Genomic DNA, 16,155 nt, shown 5'->3' on the forward strand with positions numbered 1-16,155 from the left:
GCTTGTAGCTTGTTTCAGGATGTTTAATAGGCTGAACGCCGAAAAATGAGCTCAAAAAGTGCAATAACAATGCTAGCTTGTGATAAAATCGCAAAATTGCGATCATATGGAGAGTTGGAATTGCCCTTTGTTATGCCGTTGTCTACAATTCTTCGATATACGAGTACTTGTTAGTGTACTCTCAGATGGCTGGTGAGGTTGGAAAGGAACCGCACTAGTTGTATCTCTATCCATCTATCTTGCAGTACGATATCAGACAGAAGGCCCTCAAGTTGACAGCTAACAGCATGTACGGTTGTCTTGGATTTACCTTCTCTCGTTTTTATGCTAAACCATTGGCCGCTCTAATCACAGCAAAGGGAAGAGAGGTTAGTGATAAATAACACTTACCAGGGCAGTGTTTACAGGTCGATGTTAGGAGTAGGTAGAGTTGGTTGGTGCAGTTATCGCATTACACCTTTTAACATACCGATTATACATGGATTCTGTCAAATCTCAACTTACCAACTCCTCAACATGTAAATTCTCCAACATGGATTGACATTTGAGCAAATAATGCGTTCACACTAAATTCTAATGAACGACATTCAAAGTTTCTCAATACATACATTTCAGTTACATAACGGAAGCAAATAGGCTGGAAAGAGTTAAAAAGGAAATGTAAAAGTTACAGTTGACACTAAGTTAGTTTAAATTTTACTTAGTCTGTTAAAGTTAAACCTCTGTTGATTCTTAGTTTCCAAAAATTTAGTTTTGTCAGCATAATTGAGTTTTTTTACATGTTTAGTTTTTACATAATTTTTTGTAACGCATTTGTTTTAATGCTTTGTTTAATTACATGAAAGGTTGATTGTCATCTTGTTGGGTTGTTGAACAAATTAAATGACGTATAGTTTACTCTTATGACACCATTTACTTAAACATAACAATGTTTTAGCATATAAAGTGCTTCTCGGTCCAATTCAATATCAAATGTAAAGGTTTAGCTGCAGTCATATTCAGATCTATTGCATGAAAAACAAATCTTTTTGATTTTCAAGTTTCGAATAACTTAAATCTTGGCTTGAAATTTAGGAAATGATTTCAAGTTGCCAAAGTTTGTTAGAACTTCTACAGAGGCAATTCTGGGTTCAGTTGTGAAGAGAAGCTCAGTTGTGACTCCAGCATTTGCTAGCTAGACAAAAAAAGTTGTTATATTTAAATTTATGTTAAAGCCAATTTTTGAGTTGACTTCCTTAGACTGGTTTTTTGCTTTGTTGTTCATCAAATGCTGTCGACTATAAATAATAAACTGTTACTACTACCTATGCATTATTCAAATAGGTGTGTACAATGAAAAAATAAAAATATCACGTGTTTTTATATGTCTGGAGTTAATGAAAATGGAAAGTTTCAAAAAAAAACATTTCAGTGTTATTAAATTTAGTTGACTTTGGGTTATTGCAATTGAAATATAATCATGCTTGGGGTTATAGACAGTTCAATCAATAAATTGCTCCATAGTCTGTCTTGTTGTTTTTCCCTATGTGCTCAGACTTAATGGGGGTCATACTACCTGTATTATAGTGCACCCTCAGGATACAATTACCCTGATATACGATTTTTTCACTTTATGAATTAGAACATGATAATTTTTTCACCTCAACATTCGAATCTTATTTCACCATACGAATTCAACAAAATTTCCTCCGAGTTCAAATTTGGCAGTCGGTGTGCTTATTACTTATGTCAAAATAATAAAAAAGCCGAAATTTTGTTCGCCGAAAATATTTTAACAACGCCCGAAAGAGACACGCTGACCGATTTTCCTCAGTTTAACAATTCTCGTGTGTAAAATAGTAATACTGTCAAACATGGATAACTCGCCCTCGGATAGCTCGAACACATGGTTAACTCGAACGGTTTCTTTAGTCCGTTCCCACGTAATGATAAATTGCTTTAGATAACTCGACCTCAACTCTGTTAACTCGAACAGTTTTTGCCCAACGGCTACCGAGACGGTTGTTTATCGCTTTAGAAAATCACTTTATTCCAAGCCATAGAGGTAAACCTCAACTTTTCGTAACTCATAGGCGTCGTTATTACCACCATCGGCAAAAATATTTTTGTCAACGACTTTTCTAAAGGTTTCGTGAAATTTGATTTTTACCAAACATCCGCTCGGAAGAAAAATATGTCTTTTCTTCTGAGCATTTCAACAACGATCAAGTTTTGCCAATTTTAATCTAAAAATCGTCCTGGCAATAACATCACCTCAAACAACAAACCAATCTCAAGTGATAGAAAAATCTCTATACTTTTTGATAAAAAGTTTTAAACTTTACATTAGAAGCATTTAATTTGAAACAAGCCATTTATGCTTTTGATTTATATTATAGTTTGTATATGTACATGTATCTACTAATAAATAAATAAATACATGGACTTGTGACAGTGCTCTGATAACTTGAACGTTCTGATAACTCGAACACGTTTGCTCGGTCCCGTGAAGTTCGAATATCCATGTTTGACTGTATTTTCCATTATAGATGTGGTTGCGTCAAATTTGAGTTGATCTTAAAAGAAAGCTTTTTTTTCTCTATCAGTTGATATGTTGTTTGTTGTGTTAGGCGATCTCATTGCCAAGATATTTGAAGATTAAAATCGAAAAAATCTGATCGCGTTAAAAACGCTCAGGCCAAAAAACATGCCCAGACTTGCCCAAAATGATGTCACGCGTGATATATCTGTCAATATATCTCGTATTCACATCGGCTATTTGCAATAAAAGTCTAGTCCTACGCGGCTCTATTGGCATATATATTTTATTTTGTATTTGCTCATGTTGGCTAGAATAAAATTTTAAATGCAGCTACAGATACATTATTATGAATGTTTCAAAGGCCTTAAATAACGAAAATTGAAAATTTGTCTTACTCACTTTCTCCAAATGCTGTGTAAACATTTGAGTACCGACTACCAATTCTTCTGGTTTACGGTAATTCTGTCAAGCAAACTATGTAGAATAAGGTCTTTGTATCGTCACAGTTTCGTCGCTACCCACACTAACGAAATACAGCCTCCCAAAAGCCCCGCCCACATTATGCCGTCGCCTATCCTGGGGGTTGGGTTGTATAACATTGCCAACACCGAAAACTAGTTTCTTACTACCGTAAGTAAATAAGCAAGCTACGTCTCTGCAAAGAATATACATAGGGATTGAGTTAAGGATGAGAATTCTGCTGCAAATTGGATTTGAACTCACATTCTCCAGTTCTGCGGATATCCATATACCGTATCCAATTCACTACAATATTCTGCAAATCATGTTTTGCATTATCTTCAACGATATTATTTTATTATATAATTTTTACAAGCAAAAAAATTTTCATTTCGGCATAAAGCTTTTATTAACAATATTCTTCAAGTCGTGGCCACTCACATAGTTTTAGCCGGTATAATAAGACAAATTCATCTACTGCAGCAAACTCAAACAAAACATCATGGTTTATGCAACACACATTCAAGTCACTCTTTCTCACTTATGGCAGTTTCCACACTGACAAAGCTACTTTGGCTGGTGGGACCACATAAACATACTGTAATCAGTAAAACAAATGCAATAAATATATGTCATTCATAGATATGTCATTCTGACGTGTATCTACTGAAAGCTTTCAAATTGGGAGTTAGATAGATTGCGAGTCTAATTTTAAAAACGAATAAATGTTTAACAAAGGCATAAGTACGCCAAGCCAACGATTCGAAGCTTTGGTTCTGGAAGTTGAAGATTTGCATTGATCAATCGATTTTCTTCACTTTCTACAAGTGAGAAGTGAACATCTAATGTCAAATCATAAATCCAATTTACTAGATAAAACTGCCACAGAAAATTTGAAGCAAATGTAGCTAGGTAAACCGATAAAAAAATATAAAACGATGATTCGTGATAGCAAAAGTTATAATTTTATTAATTAGTACGGGTTAATGAGTACTAAAAATATTACCTTTAGTATATTCATCAATCTAAGCCATTGTATTGCTAGGTGCTATGGATTAAAAAGAAGCCGTAAAGAACTCGCTGTACGTACGTATCTCGCACGCGCAGGAAATTGCGTATAGCCTCAAACAGTGAAATATAATCTGAATGTAAACTCAATAGTATATCTATAGAAGATTCAAAGTAAAAGATAAATTTACCTCCATTCTCCGATCTTCCTTCGTAGCACTGAAAACTGATGCCAAGAAAACTTGGAGTCACCTTCGCAGTAACTTTCACAGCAATTTTTACAATTATGTTTTTCTCCAATAAAACGTGTCGATCGAGTAATTCATTAAAGCAACGATGTTAATTAATTTAGTAAATATCTATGTCCATGCGATTTAATAATAGAGTAAAGTCCCTAAATTTGAGAACACAGACAATGCTTTTTACGAGTGATAACATTTATTACGACCTATATAAAAATTTCGCGCTGATGATTGGCTAATGAAGCAACCTTATATTTATCGATCGTGGTTTCTTTTCAGATGTATCACTAGTGACGTCACGAAAGAAGCACCCGCTGGAATTTGAGTTTTTTAAAAGACGGCCTCATTCAAACGCCTATATCTCTGGACAGGATTGGTTTACAAAGACAAAAATGATATCAAACTTTAGCTGATGTTTTAGCCTTTTATTGGTCTTAATTTCAATAAATCGACTTTTTTGACGCAACCACATCTTTAAAAAACCAGTAGCAAAGTTGGAGTTGCAATCCTTTCAAACAGAAGGTCAGTCGTCCGACAACTTCCCTTAACCTGCTGACAAAAATCTACTTCATTACAAAAACAGTATCGTTTGGGCTTGCTTGCCGAATTAGGTTGAAAAAGGTTTAAAACAGGTTGGCTAAAAGTTATAGTAAAAACAGAGACTGGTAAATGATGAAATAGTATTAATAAAAAGTTGAAATTCAGTAATTAAGCGTTTGTGTTTAGTAAGCTGAACTTATTTGAGGTGAATTCAAAGTTTATGTTATACATACGTCTGCCTTGAAGGTAAGAAGACACACGGTACGTTATATTGTTACATTTTATTGCAGATCATAACCACTGAATACCGTAAAGTTACTGTGGGTAACTATAGTTACTAAAGTTAACTTACTAATTTATTACTAATTTTAAATATATGCAGCACATTTATAGAAGTTTGACGATTTTTACCGGGAGATGTTTGCATTATATAATTACTCTGGTTTTTTTACCCCTGCATACGACTTTTTTACCATACGATGCCAACCCTGGAACGGATCAAAATCGTATCCTGAGGGTGCACTGTACTTGGAGTTGTCTGCATGTACAGCATTTTTAAAATTGTCTAATTGATACATCTTGTATCCAATCAGAAATCTCTGTCGAGTCTAACTAATTCATTTAGCATATGGCTGACTAGGTACTGATGCTTGAAACTAACCATAATTATGCGCAGATTCTGCAAAAGACAAAGGAGCTGGTGGAAAAGATGGGTCTCGAGGTTATATATGGTGACACTGACTCTATCATGATCAATAGTAACTCTAACGACTTTGAAGAAGTCTATAAGCTTGGTAATAAGGTAAGTCATCTACAGTAGTCATCTGTAGTCAATAAGTTAATTCATTTAATCAATAAGGTAAGTCATCTAATCAATAAGGTAAGTCACCTAATCAATAAGGTAAGTCATCTAATCAATAAGGTAAGTCACCTAATCAATAAGGTAAGTCACCTAATCAATAAGGTAAGTCATCTGCTGTCATCAGGCTTAGTATAGTTAGTATTGATTATAAGCGCTAATCAATGATTGGCTGCTAGAGGAGAAGGCTTATTATAGTTGGATGTCAAAGGTGTATTATAGTTGGTATTGATCATAAGCGCTAATCAATGATTGGCTGCTAGAGAAAAAGGCTTATTATAGTTGGATGTCAAAGGTGTTTTATAGTTGGTATTGATCATAAGCGCTAATCTATGATTGGCTGCTAGAGGAGAAGGCTTATTATAGTTAGATGTCAAAGGTGTATTATAGTTGTTATTGATCATAAGTGCTAATCAATAACTGTTTGCTATAGTAGAGCAGGAACATAAACTTATCTTTCAGTTTATTCCTTCCGAGGGTGGGCTACTCAAACAAAGATGTTTCATAGTCAGAAATTTATGCTGAATTCAATTATAATGTTTCTACACCTATGCGTTTGCACATTTCTGAGCTAGAAAGCACTTTCGAAATGGGAGGGGACAACTCCAAGTTTGCTTGGAAAACCTTACATATCAGACAAAGAAAACTATTTTATAATCTCAAAAGTTAGTAAATGCTTTTACATGTAATTGAGATTAGGTGAGTCAACTTTCAGCACTTTTTAACCCATGTTAAGGATGCAGCAAGACTGCTTGTTTCACTGTCTTGATCAGTCTGTGAATGAAACCCTAGTCAGAGTGACTAAACTTCAATATGAGACAGCCAAACAGTATTCAAACAGATGGTTGATATTGGAAGAAGAGAGCATTCAATGTGAAATTACTCAAAAAGTGTCAAGCATTGAGAACTTTGATGAGAGTTCAGACTCGTTATGTCATTATGCCTGTTATAAAAAGTATTGTAACAAACTCGTTATGGAAAAAGCTGAGAAGAGACAGAAGAATGTGATACAGCAGAAGAGGTGAAACTAGATATATATTCCTTTACAATTTCATGATGATTACTCCATGATAATGGTACTTTGGTGGGAGAAAAAGAAAACATTTTCATTTTTGTCTGCACATTTTGTGAGCAGCAAAACTAACTCTTTGCAGTTTACATGACGTGTTATAGCTACAATTTGGACATAAATTTATAGATAAATTACATGTATGATCCTTCCTTGGTTTTGCATATGACCACACAAACTATGCTAGATATGGCACACTGTACTATGCAGAGATGACTAATCTGAAAGTATCGCATAGTAAGGTGTATGAGGCTCTTATGAAGAAGGGGTATTTTACTTATCAATCACGACATCACTGTCCATTCAGCTCTATCGCTTGTGATCAATCTATTGAGCAAACAGTTAAAAGAGACTCAAAGTCTCACGGTGGAATCATAGAGTTTACCAGGAAGTCATTGGCCTCTCAACGCTGGACTCCATCTCACTTGGAACGAACAGCTGTACATACAGATATGAAGAAGATGCCAGTGCTTAGTGATTCGGATGCAGCAAGTTATGAGATGCGTGAAAAGGCATGGAAGGCTGATGAGGAAATGAGGGAAGTCATGAAAGACTCATAATAGCAAGAATAAATTTGTTTGCGTTTCAAACCACCAAGCTAGTACATATTACCAGTGGCGCAAAAGCCTCTATTGAAGTGAAGTACCTAGGATCTTGAAATGGCAAATGTGATAGGAGAGAAACAGCTTTCAGAATTTGTTCAGAAGAGATTAAGCACCGAAGAGATTGATTTCAATGCATCTATCAAGTCAAACAAGCTCAAAACCTTCACCACATTACCATCAGCTATGAAATCAAAATAAAAAGTCCTAGTGTGTTCGCACAGATTGTTTGAGAATTTGGTAGTGATCAGCCAACAGCGTAACTTGGATTTGAGAAATGTGTTATCATTCTCTCTTGGCAACATCAGCTGGTCCCTGGCTAACTCTGATGGCTCTATATTGAAGACTGCTAAGTTGGCTCTGATGGCTGCTGTTGAGAAAGATGTTGCTGATCAACCATCAATTTATGTTAACCAGGATCAGCTACCAGTCTTTGACGCGGTTGTGATTGATGCTATAGCCGAAATTCAGGCCCTGACACTCCTCCAGCGTTTGCAACGAATGGTTAGTATTGGAAGCTTGTATCACACATGTGGCGTGGATTTTGTTTGTGACACATACCCTGATATCAGCATTAAGGGAGGTGAGAGAAGTCATAGAAGTGTGAAAGGAAGGCAGAAGGCTGCTGTGTTTAGTCCGAACTAATCATTGCCAAAATGGTCTGAATTTTTAGCAGATGGCTCAAACAAGACTGCCCTAGTGAAATTTTTGAAGGATACATGAAGCGAGTCAACTGTGAAGCAGAAACTTGTAACAGCTTTTTCTCAAGAATGCCACATGATTAGCTATGACCTTGATGGATCAATCGCTGTAAGCCAAATAGATAATTTGACATCAGACCACGAGGAGGCAGATACGGGCATGTTATCATTTATCGCAAAGATAATGGAAGACAAACCCAGCTCAAAAGTTCTAATCAAGTGCCAGGACACAGATGTTTTCCTAAGCTGTCTATCTCTAGTGAATGAGCTGCTATCACAGAAACTCATTTACTGCTGTGGTAAGAAGAAGCAGTTGAGATATGTAATCATAGGCTGTCTGTCTACCATTTTCACAACTGAACGATGCAAAGCATTGCTCGGGCTCCATGCTCTAAGTGGATGCGACAGTGTAAGCGCATTCTATTCCAAAGGGAAGATAACTTTTTTCAAGCTGCTAAAGAACCATCCTGAATTCTGTAACACACTGAAATCATTGGGAACAGATTTTGAAGTTGATGGTGCAATATGAGAACCTATTGAGACATTCATATGCAGATTATATGTTGAGACAAATCACATCAATGAAGCACGGAATAAGATCTTCTGCTCACCGTCTCGCACATCACAATCAAACCTACCACCCATACTAGATGAGTTAAAGCTCCATATACCTAAGACTGCCTACCAGGCCACGATATGGAGAAGAGCCAAGCAAATCATCATCAATGCTCCATCCCCCCAGCAACATGGATGGTTTATGGAAGGTGGAAAGCTTAAAGCTATATGGATGACAGAACAACAAGCACCTCCTGATGTGCTCATGGACACGTTTTGTCGATGCAAAACTGGATGCCAGTCTCGTCGCTGTCAGTGCAACAAGACAGATCTCAAGTGTACGGACATGTGCAGATGCAGCTGCTGTAGCAATAGAAATAAAGATGGAGATAAAAGTAGTAATGCAGAAGACTCAGATGACTGCGAATTAGAAGGTTATTATTCGAGAGGTATTGTAACCAAAGGTGTGCTTTATGTTTGATTAGAATACATTTGTCATACCGTACAAAAGACTGACTAATTGCAATTTCACTTGCATAATAAAGTACACGGTTCAACATAATAAGCATTAATGATGAATATATGTATACTAAAATATTATATATACATGGTCTTAGTCTTTAAAAATACTTTTCATTTTGTTTTGTAGATCTGTAATGATATAGGAATTGTGGAATAACAAGGACAAACTGTAACGCTGCTACAATATCAACCAAACTGGGAATACATAATATTATATAATACACTTGTAATATTATTCTAATATTTGAATAATAAATATTTTAGTGTTATTAGAATTGATTTCAACTTAGGTTATTGTTAATTATTTAGTATTTATATGCCATTTTCATTATCACATTGTTGGCAGAAGCACATAAAACATTACAGACATTTGTTTAATTAAAATAATATATTAATTATATTGCTCAAATATGGACAATCTGAGAGGTGTAGAAACCAGATATTTGAAATCAGCTCGAAATTCTGATCTAGGTACCACTCTTATCACATAGCCCACCTTCAAAAGGAATAAATCACTTTTTTTGACAGCTTTTTGATGCCCTCCTGCTCTACTACTAGAAGGAAATGTTGATCCATGATTTTCTGTTGTCGCCCGATTAAAATGTTTAGTTGACGTCAATAGGTCAAGTCTGAAGTGAACAAGACATATCGACTCCTAGAGATTGATATCGATGGTGTGTACAAGTCTATGCTATTGCTTAAAAAAAAGAAGTATGCTGCCTTGAATGTTAGCAAGGGGCCAGATGGGCATCTTATAACCTCTCAGGAACTTAAGGGCTTGGATATCGTCAGACGGTGGGTACCTCCAGATTCTTCGCTTACCATCATTTTTCTAAACTTTCAGAATATATCTGTTAGTCACAAACCATGTGACAAAACCACAGAATTTAGTGTTGGATTTCTAATACTAAATATCTAGTTGGGTTATCTAATACGCCAAGGCACTATGCACTATTTTATGGACTGCACTATTCTATGGACTATGCACTATTCTATGGACTATGCATTATTCTATGGACTGCACTATTCTATAGACTATGCACTATTCTATGGACTATGCATTATTCTATGGACTGCACTATTCTATCGACTATGCCCTATTCTATGGACTGCACTATTCCTGTTACAGTATGTGAGGGGAATCCTCTTGAGGATGAACCTTGTGCTTTGTGCTTTCTCGAGCTTCTCCCTTCTGACGCATGCCCACACCGTGGCCCCGGTCATCAGGCCACTCTAGGTCATGCAATGCAGAGTTATGGTCACACATGGGTTTCAAGTGTGTAGACACAATCTCGTAACCGAGTACATCGCTTGGAAACTACGCCATTTGGGTTTTCTCCTTAGGGAGGAGCCCGTCATCCCCTATGCCTACATTTTCCGTAAACCTGACCGGTAGCCTGAAGGGATGAACAGGTAATTATGTTGGATACAGCCATCACAGGAGATGGCTGGGATCCGGATAAGGCTCATGAAAAGAAGGTCAGGAAGTATGATTGCCCGGAGGTCACCCGATAGGCAAGGAGTGAAAGCGGGGAGGCCATCGTCTCTAGTGGCAGTGCAACCCTCAATTGGAGAGGGGCGGTGAGCCCAGCCAGTGCAGGTTTTCTGCACGCCCCTGGCTTCACTTGTCATGATTTTAAGATTGATGGTGGTTGGGCTATACGCGCATTTTTCGAAACTATGGCGGGTGCTATTCGGCCGGTTTGCCTGCGGGCAGCGGTGTTGGGAGTAACCGGGCTCCTGTGGTGGTGCCCGGCTCGGGTTAGGCATTACCTAAGGTGAGTCACAATACTCATATGCTGCACAATTAGTGTTTGCTGCCGGGTGTAGGAACTGTCCACTCTGACTGGGCCTGTCGTGTACCGGAAGCCTACCGCCGAGCAGAGTCGGGAAGATGCGCAATTGTTGTGGGCACGCTCTGCTCATCCAGCTAGATCAGATGGTGAGAACTATCCGCTGCATCCGATACACTGTTCACACTCGGCGCCAGCACCTGCTGGGTGACGACGGGCTCTTACCGTCCGGGCTCAGGAGTGGTGTGGACCAAGGAGCGTGTGGCAATGACACCGGTGCCACAACTAAAGGTCGTTGATTTATAATATCTGCAAATAGGTAAGCTGCAAAACACTATGAACGAGACTTAGCCGGTGACCGTCATCAAATAGTTCTCTGGTAGTCAGTGCCATGAAAATTGTGGTCTTTTGGTACTACTAGTACATTAGCTATACATTAGTTATACATTAGCTATACATTAGCTATACATTGGCTATACATTAGCTATACATTATCTATACATTAGCTATACATTAGCTATACATTAGCTATACATTAGCTATACATTGGCTATACATTAGCTATACATTATCTATACATTAGCTATACATTAGCTATACATTATCTATACATTAGCTATACATTAGCTATACATTAGCTATACATTAGCTATACATTAGCCATACATTAGTTATGCATTAATACTCATGTTGTTGTATATGTGGAGATACAGCGGACTCTATTGTATGTTGCAGAGACTGGTGTGAACTCTCTAAGCAGACTGGACTTTATGTGGTCAATGAGATTCTTTCTGGTGGGTCAAAAGAGACAGTTGTTGAGAATATTCATAGTAAGCTGCGAGAGGTGAAGGAGGCCGTGAATGGAGGAGAGATCCCGCTTGACCTATTCTATATCACTAAGGTATATAGCCTCAGAGGTACTCTCTAGTCAGAAATAGGTCGTTGTATGGCAGTTTATGGCAGGACGTCAGTCTCCTACACAGTCATCACATAAGCAGAAATGCAGGTGAATATGTAGCTCGTAAAAGTTCCAACTGAAATTGGATCGAAACACTTTATTTACACCTAAATCATTTATCTAAACTTTCTTTAGCGTTTTGTCACGATTTACCTATATGGAAAAAAGTTAGAACTGGAATTAGATAAAATGCTCAAATTAAGTCTAATTTTATTGGTCCTTTTTTGGCCTTTTATTGAACGTGATTGGCTGCTGGTGCGCGATAAAAATATCTACAGATCTATTGCTCGTTTTTCAGAAAAGGTTATAGGATTGTGTCTCTACAATTTTTTAGCAACTTACTAAGCCTCCCGACGCATATCCTGACAAAAAAAGTCTCCCACATGTTCAGGTGGCTCTGAGGCTAAACACATCAGCAGCAAGGAAGTTGCGAGCTGGGGATACAGTCTATTACATCATCTGTCAGGTGAGCTTAGATCCCCCCCCCCCCCCCCCCGTTAGTGCGATTATTGCTTGAAAGTGCTTTGGAATGTTGATAAGTTTTAAAAGAAAGGAAAAGCTATTCATAACTGACAAATGGTAAAATGACTTTCTCTTGTTGAAAATGCACTTACACAAAGTTTTGGTAAGTTTTATCATATTTATATTATCATATTTATATTATCATATTTATATTATCATATTTATATTATCATATTTATATTATTGATATTTATATTATTATATTTATATTATTGATATTTTTTATCATTTGTGATTGTTTGAAGTTTGGGTGATCTGACTGCCAGGTTGTTTCTACGAAACTTCATTGCTGTTAAAACGCTGAGAAGAAAAATACGTGCGAAATGACATCACTAGTTGCTATAGTTGATATCAGCTGTTTGGAAGTTGCAGCTTTCCGCGTCTCTCTTCTGTCATTCTCTTCACAATTATAGACATAATTGCACTTTCACTTAATCTGAGTGTTTTAACTGCAATCAAGTGTTGTCAATAATCTTGAAACATCCTGGCAGTCAGATCACCTCAAACATTAAAAACAATCACAAATGATATTAAATATCAATTGCGATATTTGATAATATGATAATATCGATACCTCACGATAATCTACTACAATTTGGTGCAAGTTTATCTTTAAGATTTGCTATTACATAATCATCAGTAGTTGAACTCAAACTTTATAAATATTATAAATATCTATATTATGGGTCTGTATAAACTACAAACCTGTTCTTCTAATCTACGTGTACATGTATGTATCTAAATATTACAAATATCTATATTGTGGGACTGTATAAACTACAAACCTGTTCTTCTAATCTACGTGTACATGTATGTATCTAAATATTACAAATATCTATATTATGGGTCTGTATAAACTACTGACCTGTTCTTCTAATCTACGTGTACATGTATGTATCTAAATATTACGAATATCTATATTATGGGTCTGTATAAACTACAAACCTGTTCTTCTAATCTACGTGTACATGTATGTATCTAAATATTACAAATATCTATATTGTGGGACTGTATAAACTACTGACCTGTTCTTCTAATCTACGTGTACATGTATGTATCTAAATATTACAAATATCTATATTGTGGGACTGTATAATCTACTGACCCGTTCTTCTAATCTACGTGTACATGTATGTATCTAAATATTACAAATATCTATATTATGGGACTGTATACTTTAGGACACTTATGTATTCGCGGCATCTAACTTTCGCATTTTCGCGGCAACATCCTCTCGCTAAAATTTCATGAGCGAAACTAAACTATCATAACGAACGAGCGAAAACGTTAAATTAAATGGCTTTGTTCATTGATATTCACAATAAAATCGTCATATTAGAAATGCAGGCAATTTTCGTGTGTGGTTTTCATTTTCATTGGGCAATTCTTGCTAAACTCATTATAGCTAATACACCGACTGAGCAGCATGGCAAAACAAATTAAGATAATAAGTTTTTTTAGAAAAGCCTAGACAAATGAGGAAGATGATGATATTAGTTTAGTCATTGAATTTGTAACTGATGAGGATGAAAGTCTGGTAGGGAAAGTCATAAAATTGAATAATAATTATTGTGGTGATGAATTTTATTATCAACCAAAAGCAATAACAACCCGGAGCCATGGCCACTGCGGCACCGCGTGCTATAAATACTTGAATTCTAATATTGGTACCACATCAGTCACTGCAGCAGGGACCTTGATGCCATTGATAGTCCAGGAGACAAATGGCAGCAAGCGATCAAATTGCATTATTTCTCTCGCCTACACATTTCTACCTGCGGTTCACAAATACAAACTACCGTACTTTTCGGACTAATAGCCGCTACTTTTTTTCTGATGATTTGAGCCATGCGGTTTATATAAGGGTGCGGCTAATCTGTGGCTTTTTCTTTCACCGCTAGGGCGCACTAACGGGAAAAGAAAGAAAAGAAAATATGTGAAAGAAAATACGAAACAATGCCTCACGGTACTGTCCCGTTAGGCACTAAGTTAAAAAGCGTCGGATAATACGAAACTTTGCCGTTCTGCACTGTTCCGCTTTAAATGGCCATGTTGCTGCCACGTTAAAAAGCAGTCCTTAGTTCTGCGGCGTATACTAAGGTGCGGCTTACGTATTGTTTTATTATCGTTTTTTTGGAAAATAAAGCAGATGCAGCTTATATAGAGGTGCGGTTTATAGTCCGAAAAGTACGGTAGTCCCAAATTGAAAAATATTTCGTACCAGTGAACTGGACCTGAGGAATCTAATGTTTGTTCCACTGCATTTATTTTCACGTCACTATATTTTCGCACTCATCAAAACTGCGAAATTAAGTTGCAGCGAAATTTTACTCTGTATGCTACTCACGAAACTAAATACTAGCAAAATATAAGTGTCCTAGGGTAAACTACCAACCTGCTCTTCTATTCTACATATACCTGTATCTAAATATTTTTCTCGTGTGAAAATAAGTTTACTCTCGGTGATTTCATCTCTGCAACATGAATTATCCAGGTGAGTGTACATCCAAGAATCTGTTTGCAGGATGGAACTAGTTTGGCAGCGAGTCAGAGAGCGTACCACCCTGATGAACTGGCTCGCAACGATAGCCTTAAGATAGACACTGAATATTATCTCGCACATCAAGTGCATCCTGTTGTTTCGAGACTCTGTGATCCAATGGAGGGCACAGACTCAGTACTACTCGCTGAGATGTTAGGTACAGCGACTATTCTTGTTTTTGGACTTGTCCTCATTAGGCAACTTGGCTATACTATATCATGGCATTGGCAGATATTCTCTTTAAAATGTTTTCTTCTCAATAATAATTATCTTATGGTATCACAGATATTGCAAAAAAATGTTTACAACCTTCTTATATGTGATGATTATTATACCCACTCGAAGATTGTTTAGTCAAATTTGTCAGTAGCAAGTGTGTTCTACTAAGCTTCCATGTAGAAATGTAAAGTTGAAGATTTAGCTAGTCAAAGTATGGGAATGAGTAGGCACATTAAAGAATTGTCCCTCAACGTATGACAGTTATTAAGCTAAATTGTGTTGAAGAATTTGGTTGAATGTATTACTTGTGAACTCTGTCTACAGAATCGTATCATAAACTCGCTGATTGGCAAATCAAAATTGGATTGAAACTATGAAAACGATTTACTCTTTGATATAATGTTCAAAGGTCTACTTCCTTTCCCAGATTAGGCTGAGCTTTATAAAACTTTCTTAACAATAACTTTATTATGTTGTTGGTAACGATGCTTCAAATACAGTTTGACAAACATGCTAGGCAATGTTTCTATCATTCGTCGACCTGCAATCGTTTATAAAAAAATTTTGTCTCGTCTGCCCCGCATATTTTCGAAGTACCATCATGTAATCAAAAGTGATTGATGGAGAAGTTCTCTATAATATGAATAAAGTACGTAGATGCACTCTGTAAATGCTACTAAGTAGTTCATGATCTTTGAGTGTCACCATATGTTGGACGCTCTGAGGCCCGCTTAAACTGTTCCATTATAGAAAGACTAAAACCAACATGTTTTCTCTGGAATTCGCTTTTTAGTTATTCTTTTGACTCGCTAAAGTATTACAAAAAGCGCTGGTACTAGATGTATTGTTGGCAGGGCTCGATGCGTCTCGCTATCATCACAAAGTCACAGAGGATGATGGAGAGGAGGAGGCGCGGGCTAGGTTACTCTCTGATGATGAGAAATATAAACACTGTAGGAGGCTGGAGATAATCTGCCAGTCAAAAGGCTGTGGCAGGAAGAATATCATAGATAGCCCAGTGCAGGCGAGACAAGTATGGGCTC

General features: G+C 36.9%; 1 protein-coding gene across 1 annotated transcript in view; it reads left to right on the top strand.

The window, feature by feature from the left end:
• LOC137405606 (DNA polymerase alpha catalytic subunit-like) overlaps positions 1-16,155 on the top strand; it is a 99,327-nt gene that overhangs the window by 69,762 nt on the left and 13,410 nt on the right. The window contains exons 24-30 of the mRNA XM_068091925.1: positions 246-368; positions 5,447-5,572; positions 9,701-9,873; positions 11,607-11,772; positions 12,164-12,295; positions 14,876-15,050; positions 15,967-16,145. Of these exons, the coding sequence (XP_067948026.1) occupies positions 246-368; positions 5,447-5,572; positions 9,701-9,873; positions 11,607-11,772; positions 12,164-12,295; positions 14,876-15,050; positions 15,967-16,145 (1,074 nt within the window). The remainder of the gene's footprint in view (positions 1-245; positions 369-5,446; positions 5,573-9,700; positions 9,874-11,606; positions 11,773-12,163; positions 12,296-14,875; positions 15,051-15,966; positions 16,146-16,155) is intronic.

This window comes from Watersipora subatra, chromosome 10 (assembly GCF_963576615.1).
Source record: "Watersipora subatra chromosome 10, tzWatSuba1.1, whole genome shotgun sequence".
NCBI classification, from domain to species: Eukaryota; Metazoa; Bryozoa; class Gymnolaemata; order Cheilostomatida; family Watersiporidae; genus Watersipora; species Watersipora subatra.